The 23,245-nt window shown below is 48.9% G+C and overlaps 1 protein-coding gene across 2 annotated transcripts in view; it reads right to left on the minus strand.

The window, feature by feature from the left end:
* Positions 1 to 23,245, minus strand: part of LOC146834595 (calcium-activated chloride channel regulator 1-like) — a 328,733-nt gene that overhangs the window by 97,464 nt on the left and 208,024 nt on the right. For both annotated transcript variants that reach the window (XM_085602048.1, XM_085602049.1), the window contains one exon: positions 17,340 to 17,610. In XM_085602048.1, coding sequence (XP_085458174.1) covers positions 17,340 to 17,610 — 271 coding nt within the window. The remainder of the gene's footprint in view (positions 1 to 17,339; positions 17,611 to 23,245) is intronic.

The raw sequence follows: 23,245 nt of genomic DNA on the forward strand, positions 1-23,245 counted from the left end.
GGCCGCCTGCATCCCTGTCACCGCCTGCTACTGGAGCGCGCTGACCGCGCTATCACCCCTCCCGCCGGAAGCCGTCCGACGACTGTGATCTACGCCGGGTCATCCAGCTGCACTGACCGTGCCCTGCGACCCCGCTTCGCTATCCCCGGACATCTCAGGCCGCGCCGCCCCCGCTGTGGAGACCCTCCTGCACCGCCGTGCTAAAGGGTCGCTGGCCGCGCCTGCCTACTTGCCCACACCTGCTGATTGAGGACCCAAGAACACTTCCCAAGCTGAGAGTCGCACCGACCTGTGCCGACTCTCCACATCACGAAAGAAGTTCCAGTATCGGGCTCAGGGCCCGCAACGCCTTATTTCCCCGTTCGCAGGAGCCGATCTCTGTGAGTACTGGAACCACAAGTAACATTTGCGAGAGACTACAAAGTATCCATTTGAAGCTACGAACAACGAACATTTGCCCGCTTTACAACCTGGTGGCATAGCGAAAACGTTATTGGTCTTGTGATAAGTCTGCTGAGATATATACCTTATTTTTACATAAAGAAGCGTATTTTTATATATATCCAAGTCTGGTGTCCGTTTCTGGGGGGATTGATGTATCTACTGTGTGTACGATTGTAAGTGCTTAACCAACAACGCCTGAGGAATCGCCTTGGCTGCTCACGCCACGCACCTAGAGGGTGAGCAAGGGTCATTCGCGAGGGGTTATCCTGCGCCCTGACGTGGAGGAGAGGGTTCCTGCTTGACACAAGGGCAACCTTGTGCCAACCAGAGATCCCCGACTCTAACATTGTTGGCAGCGGTTGGGATTTCGGATTTGCACTTGTAATTTGCATACAGTGAATTATTAATCACCAGATAGTGAGAGCAGACCAAATAACGCAGCCACAGGTTTTTATTTGTTGAACTTTGTTGAGACATCTGCCATTACTGCAACCATGCCTGGCTCACTCTCTGCTGGAAGAGCGCTCTCCGTGATTTCTGGAATAGATGAGGTGGATTGGGAGAGACTGGAAGGTTACACAACGGAGCAATTGAAAGGCTACAGTGTAAAATTCAGAGTTCCCCATGCTGGATTCAGGAAGAAGAACCAGTACCTCAAGGCGCTGAGAGCCTGGAAGGAGTCACGAGACCCACGGAATGCGGGGGACATCGTTCCACCCGACAACCTTGAGGAGCCCAGCAGAGTCCGGTCGCCAGAGGAGCTGGCAGACAGGGCGGCCGACAGGGCGCATGCAATGGAGATGGCAAAGTTGGCAGGACAAATGGAAATGGAAAAGCAGAAGTTGGCCCTGGAGGCAGAACAACGCCAAATGGATCATGATATAAGATTGAAGGAGTTGGAGCTGAAGGCGAAAAGTTTGGACACCGCTCCTTCTGGTGGCAGCACTCCACCAGCGCAGGTAGAGTCCAAGGTGTACATCCCCAAAGATGTAGTAAAGGAGTATTTTAGAAAGGATGACATAGGGCAGTGGTTTAGAGCCTACGAGGTGGCCATGTCCTCACACCGGGTCCCTGAGAAAGACTGGGGAGCGGGGTTGTGGGGAAGGTTCCTTGCGGAAGGGCGGGACACCCTGTTAGATTTGCCCTTAGAAGTCCAGACCTCATACCCCCATATGAAGGAAGCTTTAATGACCAGGTATGGGTTAACTCCTGAGCTATATAGACAGAGGTTCAGGGAGACCAAGAAGATCCCTGAGAGTACGTATGTGGAGTATGTGACCTTTTTCTGCAGAGCGCTGGATGGTTGGGTGAAGGGTAGCAAAGTGAATGATTATCAAGGGCTGCTTGATTTAATTGCATGGGAGCACTTGTCCAGTCAATGTTTTCCTGAGCTACGCCAGCACCTGATAGATAGCAAGCTGTCCAACCCGAGGAAGCTTGCTGAGGAGGCGGACCGCTGGCTCAGCACCAGGGTCCACAAGGGTCAAGTGGGAGACTCCGCCAAAGGTGGGCAGGGTCCCCAGCAGAAGAGTGGGGGGGACAAGGGTAAACAGAAGGGGTTCCAAAAAGGCCCCCAAAGTAATTCCCAAGGGAACCAGCAGAAGGGTTCTCAGCCTCCCCCACCCCCGCAGCAGAACGGGGCCCCGACAGGTAGACCTGTTCCAAAGGGGCCCTTCAATTGTTATAGGTGTGGTGACCCGGGTCACATTGCCTCTGATCCTAAATGTCGCCTGTTTGGTAAGACCGCACCCACTGGTGCTCCCCCCCGGCAAGTAGCTAGTGTTAACTTTGGGGAGGAGGTAGCAGTCCAGGAGGGTGGGGGTCCCGGGCAGATGACCCTAGTCTCGCTAGGAGACAGTGAAATGGTCCCTGTAACCTACCTGCCCTCTAACACTAAGAAATATGGGCAAGTAGTGACCATCAATGGAAAGAAGGTTGAGGCTCTTAGAGATACAGGAGCCAGCGTGACCTCGGTGAGGCAACACCTGGTGTCTCAAGAGCAAATTGTACCCAATGCCTACTGTAGGGTTGTCAATGCTGACAACGTAGAGAGTCGTTGTCCAATGGCTCAAGTTCCCTTTGAGTGGGGGGAGGTCTCTGGTACTCTACAAGTCGCTGTGAGAACTGACATGCCTGTAGACTGTCTGCTAGGGAACGACCTGGAGAGTTCCCCTTGGGAAAAGGTGGAGAAGACCACGCATCTGAGGATGGTGGGTCTACCCGACTGGGCGTGCGTGACCACCCGGTCCATGGCAGCCAGTAGGGGTGTTGAGAGGGTCCTGGAGCCTGAGGGAGAGGTCCAGGAACCGGCCTTAGGGAGAAGGCTCAGGAGGCGCGGGAAACCGGCCCCCGAAGTTCCCACGGCCCAGGAGGAAGCAGACCCGGAGGGGGATGCTCTGGAGCCTATCGGGGAACAGATCGCCGAACTGGGAGACTTGCCTGAGCTGACCCATTGGCAGCAAGAAGGAGGTCCCTCCAGGGAGGAATTCTGCAGGGAGCAGAAAGAATGCCCTTCTCTCGTAGGTATGCGGCAGCAGGCTGCAGACCAGGCCAACGGTGTGCAGGCCAAAACACACTACGTGTACTGGGAGAGTGACCTCCTGTATTCCGAGCCTAAGGCTGCTGAACCTGGGTCAGCCCGTGTGCTGGTGGTACCCCAGAAGTTCAGAACCTTCCTACTGGGGCTGGCTCACGATGTGCCTTTAGCAGGACATTTGGGGATGGACAAGACCTATGACAGGCTTGTCACCCACTTTTACTGGCCCCAAATGCATAAGAATTCAGATTCCTACTGCAGAACCTGTCAGACTTGCCAGGCAAGTGGTAAGAGCGGAGGGAAGCATAAGGCTCCTCTGCAACCTTTCCCTGTGGTCGGTACGCCATTCCAACGAGTGGGTATTGATATTGTGGGGCCCCTGGACCCCAAGACAGCCCTGGGCAACAGGTTCATCCTGGTCTTGGTGGACCATGCCACCCGGTACCCTGAAGCCATCCCTCTGAGGACAGTGACGGCCCCCGTGGTGGGACGGGCACTGATGGGGATTTTCTCCCGAGTGGGATTCCCTCTAGAGGTGGTGAGCGACAGGGGGACCAATTTCATATCCACATATATGAAATCCCTGTGGAAGGAGTGTGGGGTAACTTACAAGTTCACCACTCCTTACCACCCCCAAGGAAATGGGTTGGTTGAGAGATTCAACCGAACCCTCAAAGGCATGATCATGGGCCTGGACGGTCCAATGAGGCGTAAGTGGGACGTCCTCTTGCCATGCCTGCTCTTCGCTTACCGAGAGGTGCCGCAGAAGTCTCTAGGGTTCAGCCCCTTTGAGCTTCTGTATGGTCACCCGGTAAGGGGACCTCTGAGTTTGGTAAAGGAAGGCTGGGAGCAATCTCCCAGGAAACCTCCCCAGAATGTATATAGTTACATGCTGGCCTTCCGAAACCAGACTCGGCGTTTCAGGCAACTTGCTGAGGCAAATCTGGAAGCCAGCCAGGAGGAGATGAAGCGGTGGTACGACCGGAATGCCACTCTGGTAGAGCTTCAACCTGGACAAAAGGTGTGGGTCTTGGCCCCGGTGGAGCCTTGTGCACTTCAGGATAAGTGGACAGGTCCATTTGAGGTTGTGGAGCGCAAAAGTCCTATCACCTACTTGGTGGACATGCAGACTCCCAGGAACCCTTTGAGGGTCCTACATGTTAACCGCCTTAAGCCCCACTTAGAGAGGACCGAAGTGGGCATGCTGCTGGCCACTGATGATGGAATGGAAGAGGAGACCGAGCCTCTTCCTGACCTCTTAGTGGCCTCTGAGAAAGATGGGTCAGTGGATGGAGTTAACCTCTCACCCACCCTGACGCCCGAACAACAGGAAGATTGCCGCCACTTGCTGGGACAGTTTTCCGACCGATTCTCCCTGGTTCCTGGTGTCACAGATTGGTGCGTCCATGATGTGGACACAGGAGACAGCTTACCTGTAAAGCACAAGGCTTACAGGGTAACTGACAGGGTCAGAGCTTGCATTAAGGAGGAGGTCTCCAAAATGCTTGCGCTAGGGGTGGTTGAGTCCTCCAGCAGTCCTTGGTCCAGCCCCGTGGTCTTGGTCCCCAAAGCTGCTGCGCCGGGAGCCACACCTGAACTCCGGTTCTTTGTGGACTACAGAGGACTCAATTCAGTAACGAAGACTGACGCGCACCCCATCCCCAGAGCTGACGAGCTCATTGATCGGCTGGGGGCTGCCCGGTTCCTCAGCACGTTTGATTTAACGTCTGGGTACTGGCAGATCGCCCTGACCGATGGGGCCAAAGAGAGGTCAGCATTCTCTACTCCAGATGGGCACTTCCAGTTCCGAGTCATGCCATTTGGAATGAAGAATGCCCCTGCCACCTTTCAGAGGTTGGTCAACCAGGTACTGGTTGGGCTGGATGCGTTCAGTGCCGCCTACCTGGATGACATCGCAGTGTTCAGTGCCACCTGGCCCGAACACCTGCGCCACCTCTGGGAAGTGTTGATGGCTCTGCGCCGAGCAGGCCTCACGATCAAGGCAAGCAAGTGCCAGATCGGGCAGGGTTCCGTGGTGTACTTGGGACACCAAGTGGGGAGTGGCAAGGTGGCACCCTTGCAACCCAAAATTGAGACCATCCTGGCTTGGGAACCCCCCAAGACGCAGACCGCAGTGAGGGCCTTCCTGGGGCTCACTGGGTACTACAGGAGGTTTGTCAAGGGCTATGGAACGATCGTTGCTCCCTTGACAGAGCTGACTTCCAAGAAGCAGCCCAGGAACGTGATTTGGACTGACACCTGTCAGAAAGCTTTCGACACCCTGAAGACTGCCATGTGCACGGCGCCCGTGCTCTTGGCCCCTGACTTCTCCAAGGAATTCCTAGTACAGACAGACGCTTCAGAGCAGGGTGTAGGGGCTGTTCTCTCACAGATGACTGAGGAGGGCTGGGACCAACCCGTAGCCTTCATCAGTAGGAGGTTACTTCCACGGGAAAGTAGGTGGAGTGCAATTGAGCGAGAAGCATTTGCTGTGGTCTGGGCGCTGAAGAAGCTAAGACCCTACTTGTTTGGGTCTCACTTCCGGGTTCAGACGGACCACAGGCCCCTCAGATGGTTGATGCAAATGAGGGGTGAGAACCCGAAGCTGTTGAGGTGGTCCATCTCCCTACAGGGTATAGACTTTACGGTGGAACACCGTCCTGGTACAGATCACGCCAACGCTGACGGTCTGTCCAGGTATTTCCGCCTTAGTGACGAGGAACCCCCTGGGCAAGGGTAGTTCTCCCCACATTTCAGCTGGAGGGGACACGTGTTAGACCTGGCACCTTGGCGTGAGTTTCCCTTCCACTTTTTGATGGTGTGCCTCGATTGTTTTGCTGGTGTTGTCCGCTCAGGGCACTGCGCCACGGCTAATCCGTGCCGCGGTGCAAGTGCTCCCTAAGTAAAGTGTACCGGTAATTGATGTCCCTGATTGGTTTATTGGGTTCACTGTCAGTCCCCAGTAGAGTGCACCAGGGGTGCCAGGGCTTGTGAATGCCAATGCTGCTGGTGGGCTTGCAGCGCTGGTTGCGCCACCCACAGACAGCGGCTGTGTAAAGTGTGTCTAGGGTCTGCCACCGCAGGCCCTGTGCGCGGTCCGGGACCGTCGCGCTGACTGCGCAAGTGCCCCCACTTGCCAGTCCCTAAACCTTCCCTTACCTACATATTAGCCACCCCTCTGGTAGGCCCATGGGCAGGGTGCATTGTAGGCATAAGGTAGGACATGCCCTGATGTGTGTGGCATGTCTTAGTAGTGAATTACAGCCATTTCCGTTCTTCACTATTGAAGGCTACCTGCTCTCCATAGGCCAGAATGGGCTGCCGGGATCACGCCAACGCTGTGACCCCGGTGGACCCAGAGAGCATGGTAGAAGTGTCAAGTTTAGTATGCCTGAACTCAGGATGATAAAATACTTCTTGTAGTCAAGTTTATTTTAATATCCTGGGTTTGTAAATACTACTTTTAGAAAGTTAGTATTTACTGACCTGACCATCTCAGTCCGCCTCTGCTGTGTGTGTGTGTTCTGCCTGGCAACAGTAAGGAGCAGGGTGGGGGGATCCCCAGAGACAGGTTGGCTGCCAGGTGGTGGGTAGAGGGGTGACACCTGGATGGGTGGGAGGAGTACACCTTGACTCTTGAATAGCCCTGTGCTCTGCCACCACAAAGCCGGCGCCGCCCCCTGTGGGGCGGCTGATGTCTCTGCCCTGCTGCTGAAAGGAAAGAGCAGAGTCACCATAACAAAGTGCTCCAGAACTGGACTGAGCCAGGCCTAGGCCCCCTGGCGCTAAAGAACAAAAGAATCATGGTATAAAAGTAGGAGCCTGGCTCCTAAGAAATCAGAATCCTGTTTACCACAAAGAACCTCTGCCCGACTAGAAGGAGAAGAAGACGCCGGAGGAGCTGGCCTGCTGCTTGCCTTGCTGAGAAAGGAGAGGAAGAGACTTACTGAAAAGACTTTGCTACTTTGTGCTTGAACATTCTCCAAGGGCTTGATCTGAGCTTGCCCCCTGAACTGAACCCCAGGAACAGTGGGTTCTCTGTGCTTTTGCTCGTCCTCCAATTCGAGCCGTGTGTGCATCCCGCTGGAAAGAGACTGCGCCCCTCATCGCCCCTCCTAGGGCCGTGACACTCAGAAGCTCGCCTGCCTCAAACCCGTGAGAGCCCCGCTCCGTCCCGAGCCGCTCTCTGTTCCCGGGCCAGGCCGCCTGCATCCCTGTCACCGCCTGCTACTGGAGCGCACTGACCGCGCTATCACCCCTCCCGCCGGAAGCCGTCCGACGACTGTGATCTACGCCGGGTCATCCAGCTGCACTGACCGTGCCCTGCGACCCCGCTTCGCTATCCCCGGACATCTCAGGCCGCGCCGCCCCCGCTGTGGAGACCCTCCTGCACCGCCGTGCTAAAGGGTCGCTGGCCGCGCCTGCCTACTTGCCCACACCTGCTGATTGAGGACCCAAGAACACTTCCCAAGCTGAGAGTCGCACCGACCTGTGCCGACTCTCCACATCACGAAAGAAGTTCCAGTATCGGGCTTGGGGCCCGCAACGCCTTATTTCCCCGTTCGCAGGAGCCGATCTCTGTGAGTACTGGAACCACAAGTAACCTTTGCGAGAGACTACAAAGTATCCATTTGAAGCTACGAACAACGAACATTTGCCCGCTTTACAACCTGGTGGCATAGCGAAAACGTTATTGGTCTTGTGATAAGTCTGCTGAGATATATACCTTATTTTTACATAAAGAAGCGTATTTTTATATATATCCAAGTCTGGTGTCCGTTTCTGGGGGGATTGATGTATCTACTGTGTGTACGATTGTAAGTGCTTAACCAACAACGCCTGAGGAATCGCCTTGGCTGCTCACGCCACGCACCTAGAGGGTGAGCAAGGGTCATTCGCGAGGGGTTATCCTGCGCCCTGACGTGGAGGAGAGGGTTCCTGCTTGACACAAGGGCAACCTTGCGCCAACCAGAGATCCCCGACTCTAACAGTCTGCATAGGTGTATGAGTGCATATGATAGTGCTGTATTGATGAGTGACTGCAGGTAAGAGTGACTGTGTGGGTGAAGGAGTGGATGTGTGTGTAGACCTAAGAATCAGTGAGTGGGTATGTAGTAACTGGTGTTGGTGTGTATATGGTTTCAAAAATGGTAGTCTGTATTTTAGAGTGGTTGTATCAAAGGTTATATTAGGGTATGAGGAGGTGCATCAGATTATCACGTGGTTGATGTCATTTGAGATGTCATCAGTGATGTCATCAGTGATGTCACTGACCATGTCATGAATGATGTAATATGTGACGTCATCAGCAGTGCATTGCGGGGGGCCGAGTTATAGTTAGCTCAACTAACTCTAACGGCCGAATTTCTCTGTTTTTGTACGTGTGAAATGTCCAACTAACTATAACCTGTTTTCAGTTTTTTAAATGCTAATTTCTAACTATAACATCCCTGAAACCTATGGTTATTTCAGTGAATTTCTAAGGTTTTTTAAATGCTAATTCCTCACTATAATGCCCCTGACACCTAAGCTTTTTCAGTGAATTTCGAAGGTTTTGTTAAATGCTAATTTGTAACTATTCCTACGGAGGTAGGATATGTGCAGAAAGAGGAAGAAAAGTGCAGAAAGAAGCAATAGAAATGCAAAAAGAGGCAACAGAAGTCCATACAGATGAAGAAAGGTGCAGAAAGAAGCAAGAGATATGGAGAAAGAACCAACAGAGGTGCAGAAAGAGGCCTTGTTGCAAAGTCATCCTGTGCCCCCAACTTTTTGCTGACTTGTACTGGTGTTCACTGACTCTGACTAACCAGGCCCGGAGCCAGTGCTATGCTGAAAGACACTTAGAATACACCTACATACACTAGGGTACAATATGGGTTGGGGTACCCCTGTGATTGGCATGACCGCGCCTGTAAGGCCCTAGTACATAATAGGGCAGGGGGGTTAAAACTACCTCTAAGTCAGAGGTGCGGAAAGAGAAGTGCAGAAAGAAGCAACAGAGGGGCTGAAAGAGGCAAAAGAAGTGCAGAAAGAAGCAAGTCAAGTGTAGAAAGAGGAAACAGGGGTGCAGAAACAAGCAAGAGAAGTGCAGAAAGAGGCAGGAGAATTGCTGAAAAAAGCAACAGAGGTGTGGAAAGAAGCAAGAGAATTGCAGAAAGAGGCGAGTGAGGTGCAGAAATAAGAAAGAGCAGCACAGAAAGAACCAACCGAGGTGCAAAAAGAGGCAGGAGTGGGGCAGAAAGAGGTAGGAGAGGTGAACAAAGAGGCAGGAGAGGTACAGAAAGAGGCAGGAGGGGTACAGAAAGAAGGAGGAGAACTGCAGAAAGAAGTAACAGAGGTGCTGAAAGAGGCACAAAGGGTGCAGAAAGAGCAAGAGAAGTGCAGAAAGAGGCAAGAGAGGTAATGAAAGAGGCAAGAGAGATGCAGAAAGAGGCAGGAATGGTGCAGAAAGAAGGAACAGGGGTGCAGAAAGAGGCAAGAGAGGTGCAAAAAGAGTGAAGAGGGGTGCAGAAAGAGGCAAGAGATCTCCAGAAAAAAGCAACAGAGGTGATGAAAGAGGCAAGTGAGGTGCAGAAAGGGGCAAGAGACCTGCAGAAAAAGCAACGGAGGTGCTGAAAGAGGCGCAAAGGGTATAGGAAGAGCAAGAGAAGTGCAGAAAGAGGTAACAGAGGTACAGAAAGAGGCAAGAGAGGTGCAGACGCAGGCAGGAAAGGTGCAGAAAGAGGGAACAGGGGTGCAGAAAGAAGCAAGAGAGGTGCAGAAAGAGAAAAGAGGGGTCCAGAAAGAGGCAAGAGATCTGCAGTAAAAAGCAACAGAGGTGCTGAAAGAGGCAAGTAGTTGCATAGAGAGGCAAGAGATCTACAGAAAAAAGCAGAGGCAAGTGAGGTGCAGAAAGAAGCAAGAGAGGTACAGAAAGAAGGAAGAGAAGTGCAGAAAAAAGTAACAGGTGCTGAAAGAGGTGCGAAGGATGTAGAAAGAGCAAGAGAAGTGCAGAAAGAGGCAATATAAGTTCAGAAAGAAGCCATAGAGGTGCAGAAAGAGGCAAGAGGGGTGCAGAAAGAGGTAAGAGGGGTGCAGAAAGAGGAGAGAGAAGTACAGAAAGAAGCAAAAGAGGTGCTCAAAGAGGTAATAGGGATGCAGAAAAAGCAAGGGGGTGCAGAAAGAGGGAAGAGGGTTGTGAAAGTCACTAGGGGTGCAGAAAGTTGCCAGAGAAGTGCAGAAAGAAGCAAGAGCAACGCAAATGAACCAACAGAGGTGCACAAAGAGGCAAGATGGGTGTAGAAAGAGGCAAGAGAAGTGCAGAAAGAAGGAACAGAGGTGCAGAAAGAGGCAAGAAGGGTGCACAAAGAGGGAAAAGGGGTGCAGAAAGAGGCATGAGGGGTAAAGAAAGAAGCAAGTAAGTGCAGAAAGAACAACAGAGGTGCAGAAAGAGGAAAGAGGGGTACAGAAAGAGGCAAAAGAAGTGCAGAAAGAAGCAACAGAGATGCAGAAAGGGGGAAGAGGGGTAGAGAAAGAGGTAAGAAGGGAGCAGAAAGAAGCAAGAGAGGTGCAGAAAGGAACAAAAGAAGTGCAGAACGAAGGAACAGAGGTGCAGAAAGAGGCAAGAGGAGTGCAGAAAGAGAGAAGAGTGGTACAGTAAGAGGCACAAGGGGTGTAGAAAGAAGCAAGAGAAGTGCAGAAAGAAGCAACAGAGGTGCAAAAAGAGGGAAGAGGGATGCAGAAAGAGACAAGAGAAGTGCAGAAAGAAGGAAGAAACATGCAGAAAGGAGGAAGAGGGGTGCAGGTAGAGGCAAGAGGGGTACAGAAAGAAGCAAGAGAGGTGCAGAGAGAAACAAAAGAAGTGCAGAAAGAAGGAACAGAGGTGCAGAAAGGCAAAAGGGGTGAAGAAAGAGGTAAGAGGGGTGCAGAGAGAGGTATGAAGGGTTTAGAGAGAGGCAAGAGGGATACAAAAAGAAGCATGTGAGGTGCAGAAAGAAGCATCAGAGGTACAGAAAGAGGCAAGAGAGGTGCAGAAAGTAGACGAGGTGTCAAAAGAGGCAAGAGAAGTGCAGAAAAAGAAAGAAATGTGCAGAAAGAAGCAGCAGAAATGCAGAAAGAGGCAAGAGAAGTACAGAAAGAAGCAAGAGTGGCTTGCACACCATGTGTGCCAATTTAACACCCACATTAAGCAATAAGTAACAGGTGACCATTCTAGGTTTGCAAAGGGCCTTTCACCACACTGTAACACTTGTTGCTGAGTTTTTGGTAACGTTTGAGCAGTTTGAGCTAGAAATCTGCAGATTAGGGAGCAGATGATGAATTATGTGGCTAATGCGGAAAATGTATAATTGTGCGAAAGTCAGTGCAGCCAAACAGCAGCATAATTCCAGTGGCCCCGCTCATATCTCTGACTAGGTCCACAGGTGCTCCTCAGTGATTCTTTCTTTTTTTGTCTCACTGAGTTCATAGTTGAGCTTCTATGGAAATGAGGAAGACTAAACCTGAGGTTACCACTCCACAGCACAGACTACCATACCACATAATTACTCTCCATAACACATAATCCCACTACATAATTCCTATACACTAAATACCACATACTTTCTATCCACATACCTTCACTGCACAACATACCACATAATTCCACTACACACAACATACATCCACTCCACTCCAAAAAACATTAGTAAAAAACGTTTATATTTACGCCAATAGCTCTAACTCTCGCACATGTGAAACCTATTACATTGCAAATGCTTCTTTATCTAGTAAGTCGCGTTTGCAGAGTGGTGGAAAAGGGGGGCTGGGCCTCCGACCAGTGCTCAGGAATTCTGCTGTGTAGGACTTACAGGAGGAACCAGGAAGGGTTCTTGGCCCCCAAAGTCCCTCAGGAATAAAGTGGACTTCATCCCCCATCCTGTAGTCTGCCAGGAGACGTGTTTGCAGAGTGGTGGAGAAAGGGGGCATGGCCTCCAAAGACGTGTTAGCAATCCCACTGTGTAGGACTTACTGGAGGTAACAAAAGGGGTAGTTGGCCCCAAAGACATCCTTGGGGGCCTACTACACCTCCTATTACCTCCAATAAGTCCCACACAGCAGGATTGCTAAATTCTCATGGCAGGCCACGCCCCCTTTGCCCACCATTCTGCAAACACGCTCCCAGGTGCACTCTTGGATGGGGATTAAAGTCCCCTTTGCTGCTGGGGGTCCTTAGGGGCCAACTAGCCTACCTCTCATCTCCAGCAAGCCCCACACAATGTGATTGCTAAGAGGTGGACACAAGCCATGCCCCCTTTTTCCACCACTCTGCAAACGTGCCTCATGGTACATTCTGGGTAGGGGGATTAGGTCCCCTTGCCTCATGATGTCACTGGGGGCCAACTAGCCAACCAGATAACTCCTGTAAGCCCCACACAGCTGGATAGCTGAGAGTGGTCGGAGGCCATGCCCCCTTTTTACACCACTCTGCAAACACGCCTCCAGGCACACTGCTGCCCGGTGGATGAAGTCCACTTTAGTCCTGAGGTCCTCAGGACACAAGAGGACCTCTTTGCCCCACCAGCAATGCGCCAAGAGGCGCATTTGCAGAGTGGTGTAAAAAGGAGTATGGCCTTGGACCACCTCTCAGTAATCCTACTGTGTGGGGTTTACTGGAGGTCCCTGGTGGGCTAGTTGGCCCCCAGGGACCCTCAGGATTTAAGCGGACTTAATCCTCCAACTTATAACGCCCCAAGAGGCGTGTTTGTAGAGTGGTACAAGGAGGGGACGGGGCCACTGGGAGATGCCGCTTTTCTTTTTTTTGTTCGAAGGGGGCTGTGTGGTCCCCCTTCTCTTAATGTTTTGTGGGCCCTGGGGACCCCATCGCCCAGGGCCTGACCCATTTTTTTTTAAAAATGCGAAGAGAGCTGCGCAGCCCCCCTCTTGAGGCCGATTTCGGCCTCGGGACCCCATCCCCCGGGGCATGGCCTCATTTTTATATTTTTTTATTATTAATAGGAAAGGGCCACAATTGGCCCTGGGGACCCCATCCCCGGGGCCTGGCCATCCTTTATTTTTTATTTTAGAGGGGGCCATGTGGCCCACCCCCTCCTCAGGCCAAATATAACCCCGAGGACCCCATCCCCCAGGGCCGGCCTTATTTTATTTTTTTTTAAATGCAAAAGGGGAGGGGGACAAGTGGCCCCCTCCCAGGCCACTTCTGGCCCCAGGGACCCCATCCCCTGGTTCCAGTCCTCAAGTTGGGGACTGTGGGGGGAGCCCCAATGCCCCCATGGTCCCTGCCGGCTTCCCGCCTCCTGCTGGAGCAGACATTGCTTTTGGACAAGGGGAGTTTAGCAGCTCCCTTTCCCAAAAGCAATATTGCTTTGCTTCTTGGAAGGGAGAGCAGGTTTCCTGCTCTTGCATCCAAGTAGCAAAGCAGTGTTTGCAATGAAAGGGCGGGATCCGCATGGCTCCCGTCCTGTCATTGAAAATGGCAATGTCCCGGGGTGGGCACCCGGGACATTGCAGGAGCCGGCCCGGGAGGGTGGTGGTCCCCAGGGCCACCTCCCAGGGGCTTTATTATAATTTAGGTGGGGGGCCTCACGGGCCCCCACAAATTCCGGGGATGACCACCTCCCTGGGGCTTCCTTGATTAATGATAGGGGGCCTCGCGGGTCCCCCAAGCCCCAGTGACTACCACTTCCCCGGGGCTTCTGTTAATAATGAGGGGAAGCCTCATGGGCCAACCCAAGTCCCGGGGACCACCACCGGGCCCGGGGCTTTGCGTTCCAGGAAAGCAAAGAACTGTATTAAGGTACTACAGGTTCACAGTTCTTTGCTTCCCTGGAACCTGTTTTCATAACATTTCTTCCCACCTTATTTCCGGTCCTGACAAAGCGCTAATGGATCCCCTATGGACCAACAGCAAAGCATGAAACATGTTGACCCCTTTTCTGTAGGACTTTCACTCACCACTACACCCATTCTGAGAGCAGCGGTAAGTCATACATCTGCCCTCTACCTTTTTTCCAAAGAGGAGCTATAGGATTAATTTTAATTTTTGCCATACAGGACCCGTGAATAAAAACATTGGTTCTGGGTTCCACATAGCAATTTTAACTCACCAATTCACTTTCCTGTTTTATAGGCCCACACACCCCCATGCACAACTGCGGCGTCTCCATAAAAGATCTCCGATAAAGAGCCCACTTGCGGGGCCCGTAAGGGACTGCAGCGCCACCCCCAGGAGGAGCAACGCCCGATGATGAAGCATGACACTCGAAAGGGTGTGTGAGGGCACTATATTCTGAAAGAGAAATTCCCCCACACTCACTTTGACCCAACCGCACGATAAGCTCCCACACCAACTCATTGGTACACGTTCTATTCTCTGAGGAACAGTTACCCTCCTAGTATATACACTGTATTCTGAGGGAGCACGGGTACTGGACCGCCTCTTCTCTTTCTAACTACGCTCCCGGTCCCCCACTCTCTTTGTATCACTTTCTAAAAGTGCCATTTTAAACACACAATTGAAAAACACTTTCACTGAAAGATTTAATTTTTAAATTCTAAGATCAGGGAGTCCAAACTCCAAATCTCTATCTCTTCCCAATTGTAAGTTACACTGGTAAAATGTTACGAGGCAGCTCCAATGACAACCTATGGGAGAGACAGGCCCTGCAACAGTGAAAAACAAAATTGGCAGTATTTCACTATCAGGACATGTAAAACACACCAGTACAGGTCCTACCTTTTACGTACACTGCGCCGTGCCCACGGGGCTACCTTGGCCCTACCTTAGGAGTGCCTTACATGTAGAAAAATGGAAGGTTAGGGCCTGGCAATTGGGTGCATTTGCCAGGCCGACATGGCAGTTTAAAACTGCACTCACAGACACTGCATTGGAAGGCATGAGACAAGTTTACAGTGCTACTCATGTGGGTGGCACATCCAGTGCTGAAGGTCCACTAGTAGCTTTTGATTTTCAGGCCCTGGGCATTCATAGTGCACTTTACTAGGGACTTACCAGTAGCTCAAATATACCATTCATGGATAACCAATCAGAATCATAATTTACACAGAAAGCATATACACTTTAGCACTGATCAGCAGTGGTAAAGAGCCCAGTGTCCTAAAGCCAACAAAAATAGTTAAGAAAAATAGGAGGCAAAAGGAAAAACGTTTTGGGATAAACCTGCAAAAAGGGCCAGGTCCAACAGCCGCCATTCACACATTTTTTAGTGTGATATTCCAGTATTTAGAATCAATTTGGCAGATACAGCTAGTCCCTAGTACTATGATCCTGCTGTACGATTAGCCCCCACATTCCCAAAACGACTGTATGTCGCAGTGATGGTGGCCAGATGTTTATTGCTTCAAAGGTGGAGAACCAGCTTGATCCCCCTTCGTAGGTGAATGGGTGGTGAAGATGAAGCAAGTGAGAGGTAAAGAGTGGCTGTACGCTCTTTGTTGTGGAGGGGTTTCAAATTTGATCAAATTTGATGTCAATTTATTGCTGAAACCCCTGGTTAAGGTGAAAAAGTGTAGATCGTTCTTTCGATATTCTATTAGTGATGAATTGCGCAATTTAAGGCGGACCTGTCCGATCATGGATTTTGATCGGTGTGAAATTTGTTCTGGACACATATTTATCTGCTGGTGTATAGTATATGTTGAATTTTGTAACTTTTTCTATGATGGACCTCAATAATAAAAAAAAAAAATTAAAAGAGAGAGCCACCAGGAACTTCAACACACCTGCAAAAGCCCTACATGTACAATTGCAGAAATATTACCAATAGTTATGGAATCTCCGCATTCACAAATGAACTTTTGTAACAGTAAAATTCGACTATTTCTGATTTGTGAATCCGAATTGCGAATTACCCTTGCAAATGACCTTTTCAATGAACACAAGTTTAATTTAGATGCACAAAATGCTTTGTGAATATGGCCCTAAGCATTGACATTGTAACTGCAGACATTCCTTTTACGTATACTTATTTATTGATTAGAATAATCTAATACACGGGCTATATCTAGTTAGAAATTTGCACCGAATTCTACCCAGTGAGTGGAAGATAGAAGGTCAAAGAACAAAAGCAATAGCCTCGCTTCCTCCTGCAGCCACCACCTTACCTCTTCCTACTTCCTTGTCCATCACGTGCTCCTTCTAGCTATTTTCACAACTTTCTATTTCTTCAAATCAAATCACTTGTCATCTTGTGCCGGTTTTTCTTTTTTAGAATCATTTGTCCATTTTTTTGTCTTAGAGTGTCTTAGAGTATCTTAAACAAAATACGAATTTGAGCAGTTCTTCCAAATTGTGCATACTCTTACTGTTTCAATGTCACATGCAGTCTGGGCAGAAGTGATACTGCATTCAGATTATTTGTTATTAACAGCTTTCTTCTTTGCAATGCAGTTTTTTTCAGAATCGCCACAGCTCTACCTTGAACCAGTGCCTAATTTGTAACTGAAAGAGTGCCGGTGCCCAAAGCTCTGCTCTGAAACATGCGGGCAATGCAATTAAATGTGTGCACACTGGAAACCAAGACTGCGTACTCCCAACTCCACATCATGCCTCCTGATTCCACTACTAGACACCTGCGTCCCCCTTATCAAGGGCCACTGGAATTATGCGGCTGTGAAGGACCAAATTATACAGCAGGGTTAAGTAAATTATGCAGCAAGAAAAGGCAAATTATGTGGCGTAATGCTGCATATATTATGATTGTATTACTTCATTATTTTGACATTTTTACACTTCTTAACACAGTCTGGGCATTTGTGGCACCTTGTTATTACCAGTTTAACACCCACATATAGCAATAAGCAACAGAAAAGGAAAGGGACCCGTCAACCTTTGCAAAGGGCCTTCCTCTGTGCAGCAACACGTCACTGCATTTTTAGAATTTTTTAACAGTTTGAGCTAGAAGCAACAAAAAATTCTGAAATCTGCAGATTATGCAGCAAATGATGGATTATGTGGCAAAAGTGCCAAATCTACAATTATGTGTAAAATGCAATTGCCACACAATCGCATAATTCCAGTGGCCCTGCTTTTATCACACTCCTCTTCCTTGGTCTTTCTCCTTTTTTACTTTTTCCGTCTCTTGCTCTCTGTAAATGTCTGATGCAGAAAAATAAGTGCCAGTCCCTAAAAATAAATGCAGGTGCCCCCCAAACACCGGCAAGCAAAGTAAGCACTGTGTTGAACATGTGGTCCCATAGTATATGTTTCGTTTTTCAAGAAGAAAATCTACTATTAATTAAAAACACGACTAAACCAGAACCTATTGTGAATATCAATTATAAATATGAAACGTGCGTGTTCAGAAAAGGTAAAACAGCTGCAGACGATTCTGCGATCCAATGCATGCTTGAGTCTACAGACCTGCTCCGTCATCAGTGAGTTCCAAGATGAACGGCGTCCCATACGGGTGCTCAATGATGGCTGTCACATGTGCTTCCAGAACAGGAGAAAACCCTTGAGTGACTTGCGCATACACCAGCAGCGGCTCTGGGAATCTGAGCGTGTCCTTGTTCGTGTGGACCTTCACAGTCACAGGAGGCACATCATGGTCGGCTGCACGAGACGTCACTGTCACAGTAAGAGCTTGGCTGGAGTTCAGTGTATTTATAACAGTGTACGTCCAATTCCCAGTCTAAGAGAACAGATTGAAATATTATTTTATTTGAATTTAAAAGGAACATTACTAAGAATAGTAAGTGACTCCGTGTTACCATGGACACTGTGTTCCAATCCTGGGCCTCCACATAATCCAATCATTGTTTTCAGTATGTTAGTGTAAGTGGTTGACTTAAAATTAAACAACACTGCAACTCAAAGAATGCATGAGGTTGTTAATGGAAAACAGAAGACTACATATGGTGTCCCATATCACATGGAGTCGGTGGGTAACGGTAAAGATTGTGTTACCTTCAAGCTGCTCTGCTTATAAAAGGATTTGCATGAAATCACCGGAAACAGATGCTTTATACAACGAGTTGTTTCCGTTGATAGTTGCATGAATATATTTTTTTGTGTATTTTGCATGATATCTTTTATTGGGGAGTCTCAGGTAGGCATTCATGAAAGGAGGACTCAGCACCTTTCAGGTGGCAACTTGATGACAGATTGTGAAAGCTTTGCAATGAAATGAAGAATTTCCTCAATAACTACATTTCAATATTTTAATAAACAATAGGAATAGAATCATGATGATCATTTTTACTGTATGGACATGAGGATCATTATCTATCAAACTAGTTTCACAAAGGGACATTTTCTGCAAAACAAGGCTCAGTTTTCTGGTCTGTGAGGGCAAAAAATGGAAAAATATATTTGTATGAACTGTTAAACACGATAGCTGCTCATCTATATAAGGCAAATCTGAAAAAATATGTTTTGAGCGAGGGGAAAACTAGATGCCTTGTTCTTATGTTGATCTAGGAGACCTTATACATGCTTGTTGAAAGGTTAAGAAAGAGTCTGTTGAGTAAATCCAATCGTCGTATTATGATTCAAAACAAGATTTAATCCATAAATAAGGAAAAGGAAGCACCGCTGGTTACACAGCTTCAAGCTCCAGCAGACCTCCCACAACTGTCGCCTCTTGGTTCATGGGACCGATCACATGTTCTATTCTAGAACACTGTGAGCGTGCCATGAACCAAGGGTTTATAAAATAACACGCATATGATCTTGTGCATGCAAGCACGAGATAAACAAAGGAAAAGCAGGTTATCACATATAACAGAGTCTCATAGTAGCATTTCTAGCAAGGGGAAAAAAGTAAATAAACAACAAAGGAATTGCGCTGCCAACAAAGCCTATGCAACTTCCCACCAGCAGTAACTACATCTCACCTCCCTGGGCATTACCACCACTGCATGCTAGTCTCATCGACACTCCCCTGACCACTCAACACACCTGGTGGCCCATTCACCCACTACACCCAGCAGTACCCTTTTCATTCCTTCCCCTCTCTTCGATGTTGCACTGCTCCCATTTGGCCAAGCCACTAAGGCTCTCTTTCTAGGCCCAAAGTGTTCCTCCTCACCCCCTCAGTCCCATGGGTTCCAATTGTGAAACCCCCCCGCCCATGGCCACACACCCATCGCCAAGACACTACAGTCTGCCACTTTCTCCTCCCAGAAGTGCCAATTGGAGAGCAGCTTATTGGTAGGTGAGGAAGAAGAGAGGCACCCCCAAGCATGACTCAGAGACAGGAAGTCAGAAGGGAAGTTTGGCAAAATATTGCCCTGATGCCAAATGTGTGTGCACACATGCTTATCTATGTTTTTGTGAGTTAGACATTTGGTTATTCTTTTAGGAGAGAGTACTCCTACCAATATAATACATACAATCTAATTAGGTCACTATGGAGTTCTAAGAGAATCTCTACTTGGTAGCTTTGGCATAAGCAGAAGGCAATTCCCCAGAGGAATGTGTGTTAATTCAAGTGTTGCTAAATAGCATTAACATAAAGAGCACCAGATAACTCCCTAATCAATTTAGAACTATCAAGAAAAATGTAATCAGCAAAAAATACTAAAGTAACTAAAATCAGGTAAGGAGACCTGGAGACACTCTTGAAAAATCTGGACTTGACTTGGGTGTTATAAGCAGGCTGTCCTGTTTTCAGTGTTTATTTTTGTGTATTTCAGTGGTGTTTTCTCAGTGTTCACCAAACCTTTTGAAACTACTTCTTTTAAGTGTTTATTAGGCTGCCTAACCCCTAATTAAAACATTGTGTTCCAGTGCTTGCAAAACATTTTTTTTTACTGTGGTTATTATAAAGCACATATTTAATTTAAAGGAGAAGTAAAGTAGGTATGTAGTATCTTCCCATTGACAGCGTGTCTGATGGACTTGTGTTAGACTAAATATGAAAATAATATGTATAGGTCTATTTAATTTGACTTACTTTATTATCTATTTTGAATACTTTAAAGATTCTTTAAAATACTCATTAATCATTTAATTTTGAATAAAATATATATTTTTATACTAGGGACACTGGTTTTTGCCACTTTCTTGTTCCATTCAGGTGTTTGAGCCTGCCCTGGCCCCATTCCCCGCCGGTCACATTTGCGTAGCTACTGAGAGACGCTATGCACTCTAGTCATTTGGCAGTCAGGTGACACACATTCCCTTCTCCTGTATGGTTGTCTTTTCCAGAAAAGGTATCAGACATGAGGGGAGGGCCGTCCCCAACCAACATGTTTGAGGTGAATTGTTTTCTAGGGATGGTGAATTTCTATGGCTGGTTCATACCAGACCTGATTACCCTCAACGAGCCGCTTTGAGACCTCAAAAAATCTAGGACCCCATGAATCTGGGGAGACAAAAAAACGAAAGCTTTCCAAGCAACCAAGGAAGCCCTCTCAGCCGACACCACACTGGTGTGCCTGATCCTTCTAAATGCACCACCATAACAGTGGGCACCAGACTGAAAGGACTAGTAGCAGTTCTCACCCAGCAACAGGCCGATGGAGACTGGGCCCATGTTGCTTATGTCAGTTGATCACTGACCCCCACAGAACAAAGAAATCTGCAGATTGAGAGAGAGGCTATTGCTATCCACTGGGCCTGGAGGCATTTTCACTTGTACATTTATGGCCATCCCTTCATGCTAAACACAAATTACAAGCCACTCATTCCACTATTTCAAGACATGTACTCCAAGCTGCCACCATGTATCGAAAAATGGATGCTACAGCTACAAGACTATGGCTGTCGAGTGGAATGCCAGCCTGGAATCAGCAATCCGGCAGACTACCTCTCCTGTCACCCACGAGAAGTTACACCTACAGAAGTGGGAGATGCTGAGGACAGAATTATAGGTCATGTTTGTGGTAGAAAGTTCTAAGAAACTATCCCTCTCTATGGACAACATCCGCAGTGAAACGGCGCAAGATGAATGCTTACTGTTCGCTTTAGTAGTGACACAATCTGGGAAATGGGATGCCCTCAAGGAGTTCCGAGCATATCGAACACCAGAAGTCATAAGGATGTTAGGCTCACTCTACCATGTGTGCCATGAATTAGTGACAGACGCCAAAATGTGTATCCTGTAATGACCCCAAATAGGGATTTCCACCAGCCTTAGTATGCAAGTGGTAGAACTAGCGCACAACAGACACCAAGGCGTAGTGAAAACAAAGAACTGCCACTTATACAAAGTTTGATTCCACTCATGGATGAGCTGGTGGAGGATTCGGTATGGTACTGTAAGTGGTGTCCAGTCACTGGTCCACCCAACGCTCCACCCACTGTGATCATAGAACAAGGCCCCCAAAAACCATTGGTATGTGCTAGCTTAGACTTTGGATGCTTCCCCGACGGGCAGTGTACACTTGACTTGATAGATGATTACATAAAATGTCCCAAAGTGGAACGGAGATCATTCCAAAACTTGAGAAAATGATGGACAACCATGGGCTATTGAAGGAGCTACGAACAGATCACGGCCTGCCTTTTTAAGGTCAAAAGTTCATGGCATATCTGCAATCACGAGACATCAGACACAAATGGATCATGCTGCAGTGGCACCCTAAACAAAGACATTTGTATAGCGCAGGACACCCAGCAACCACAGGAGTGGGCAATATATGCCTACGAGAATATCCCCAAACTCCACTCTCAGCCACCAGACAAGCCCCCCACGGACATGTTAGCATGGGGTGAATGATAACTGACACCATTCCATACCACCCAAAATGGAAGCCCCCCCCCCCCAACTGATGATGCCCTGGCACTACAAAGGTGAAGAGACACAAACCAGTGAGTGAGTGTCCAATGAGGAGCCAGGACATCGATCTGCATCCCGGGGGACAGGTACCCTGGCAGTAAGTTCCATCTCTGTGAGAAGTTGGCCTGATATATGCTGTCCACTATTTATAGTGGGCACCTTGTATCAGTCCAAACAACCCCTTATGGTGATAGGTTAAAGACAACCTTTATTGAAAGCTATCCTAGTGGTAAATATGGAGAGCAGCCGTCAGGCTAAGTCTTGAAGGAATGTAAAGCAGCTTGTTTTGTCAGTCTATAATCTCTTGAATGACCAAATGAAAGGACAACCACACCAGGTATATATTTAAAATATATGTATTTAAGATAAAACACCCCCCTCTAGTCTCTTTATGAGGCTGGAGTTCGAAGTACTTAAATTACAAGTCAGTATTCAACAGTAAAAGCACAAATACACGTTTGGGCCCTAGGGGCGTACCAAACCATATACCAATAATGTGGTATAAGAACCACGACTGAGCTAGACACAAGGCCTAGAGCCTGTATAAGTGCTTGAACCACAAGGAACCACCCAAGGTAGTGACACAGGGGACCCACGGGGGACGCGTGCAGTGTGAGCACACAGCCGCGAATCGGAGTTTACTTCTATGGGGAAAGTCACGGTTGGAAATTAAGAGTTTAAGGACACTTAGAGGATGACTACGAGCGAACCCTTTTGGACTTAGAGGTGTTTAGGGCCAACACCCACGGGAGCACTGGAGTACTCGAGTTACCTCACCCAGGGAAGCCGGGTGCATAGGTGTCAAATGGTGTTGGGTCGCGTCTGGGTCACTTACCAGTGACCAAGGGCACGATAGTCCAATGCCCAGAGATGTCGGGTGCTTCAGGTGAGTTGACAGGTGTCTTGACTCTTCAGCCACGAGGTCCAGGAGGTGTCGACGACAACCAGGAGCTGGATTTGAGCTGTCCCATGAAGTCTGTCGAGTGCTGCAGTGTCAGCGACCAGATTGGACCCAACAAGCCTTGGCAACGGCAAGTCACTTGGAAACAGAGAGAGGACGTCGGTGCAGACCAGCAAGGTCTGGAGACTCACACAGCGAGGGTAAGTCGGGGCACATCTGGAGCAACCAGGGAAGCCCATCCAGAAGAGGAGTTGCCTTCGTGGGGACCTACTAGCCAACGGGCTAACGATAGCAAAGGAGCCTCGAACAGTCGCACTGGAAACTGGCCCACGGGTCACTCGTGGAGTGGAGGCCAGAAATCTTCGGTGCAGGAGGTGCTCAAGGCTGGGGTTACTCGGAGCCCAAAGCACAACTTCGAGGAAGACCAGGAAGATGATGGATCAGCAAAAGATCACGGTGTCCAGGGGTCACGGTTCCACGTCACCCACAATAACCACGGGCCTCAGCTTTGCTGTTGACTCAGGGTAGCCTCGGGGCAAGTCTGGAAATCCACCTCTGGGGATGCAGAGTCTCTGGTGGGAGTTTCAGAATTGCAGACAGGACAGTTGCTTCTTTGGTGCCTGCCAAGCAGGGGAGTCACTC

This window comes from Triturus cristatus, chromosome 4_2 (genome assembly GCF_964204655.1).
Source record: "Triturus cristatus chromosome 4_2, aTriCri1.1, whole genome shotgun sequence".
Taxonomy (NCBI): Eukaryota; Metazoa; Chordata; class Amphibia; order Caudata; family Salamandridae; genus Triturus; species Triturus cristatus.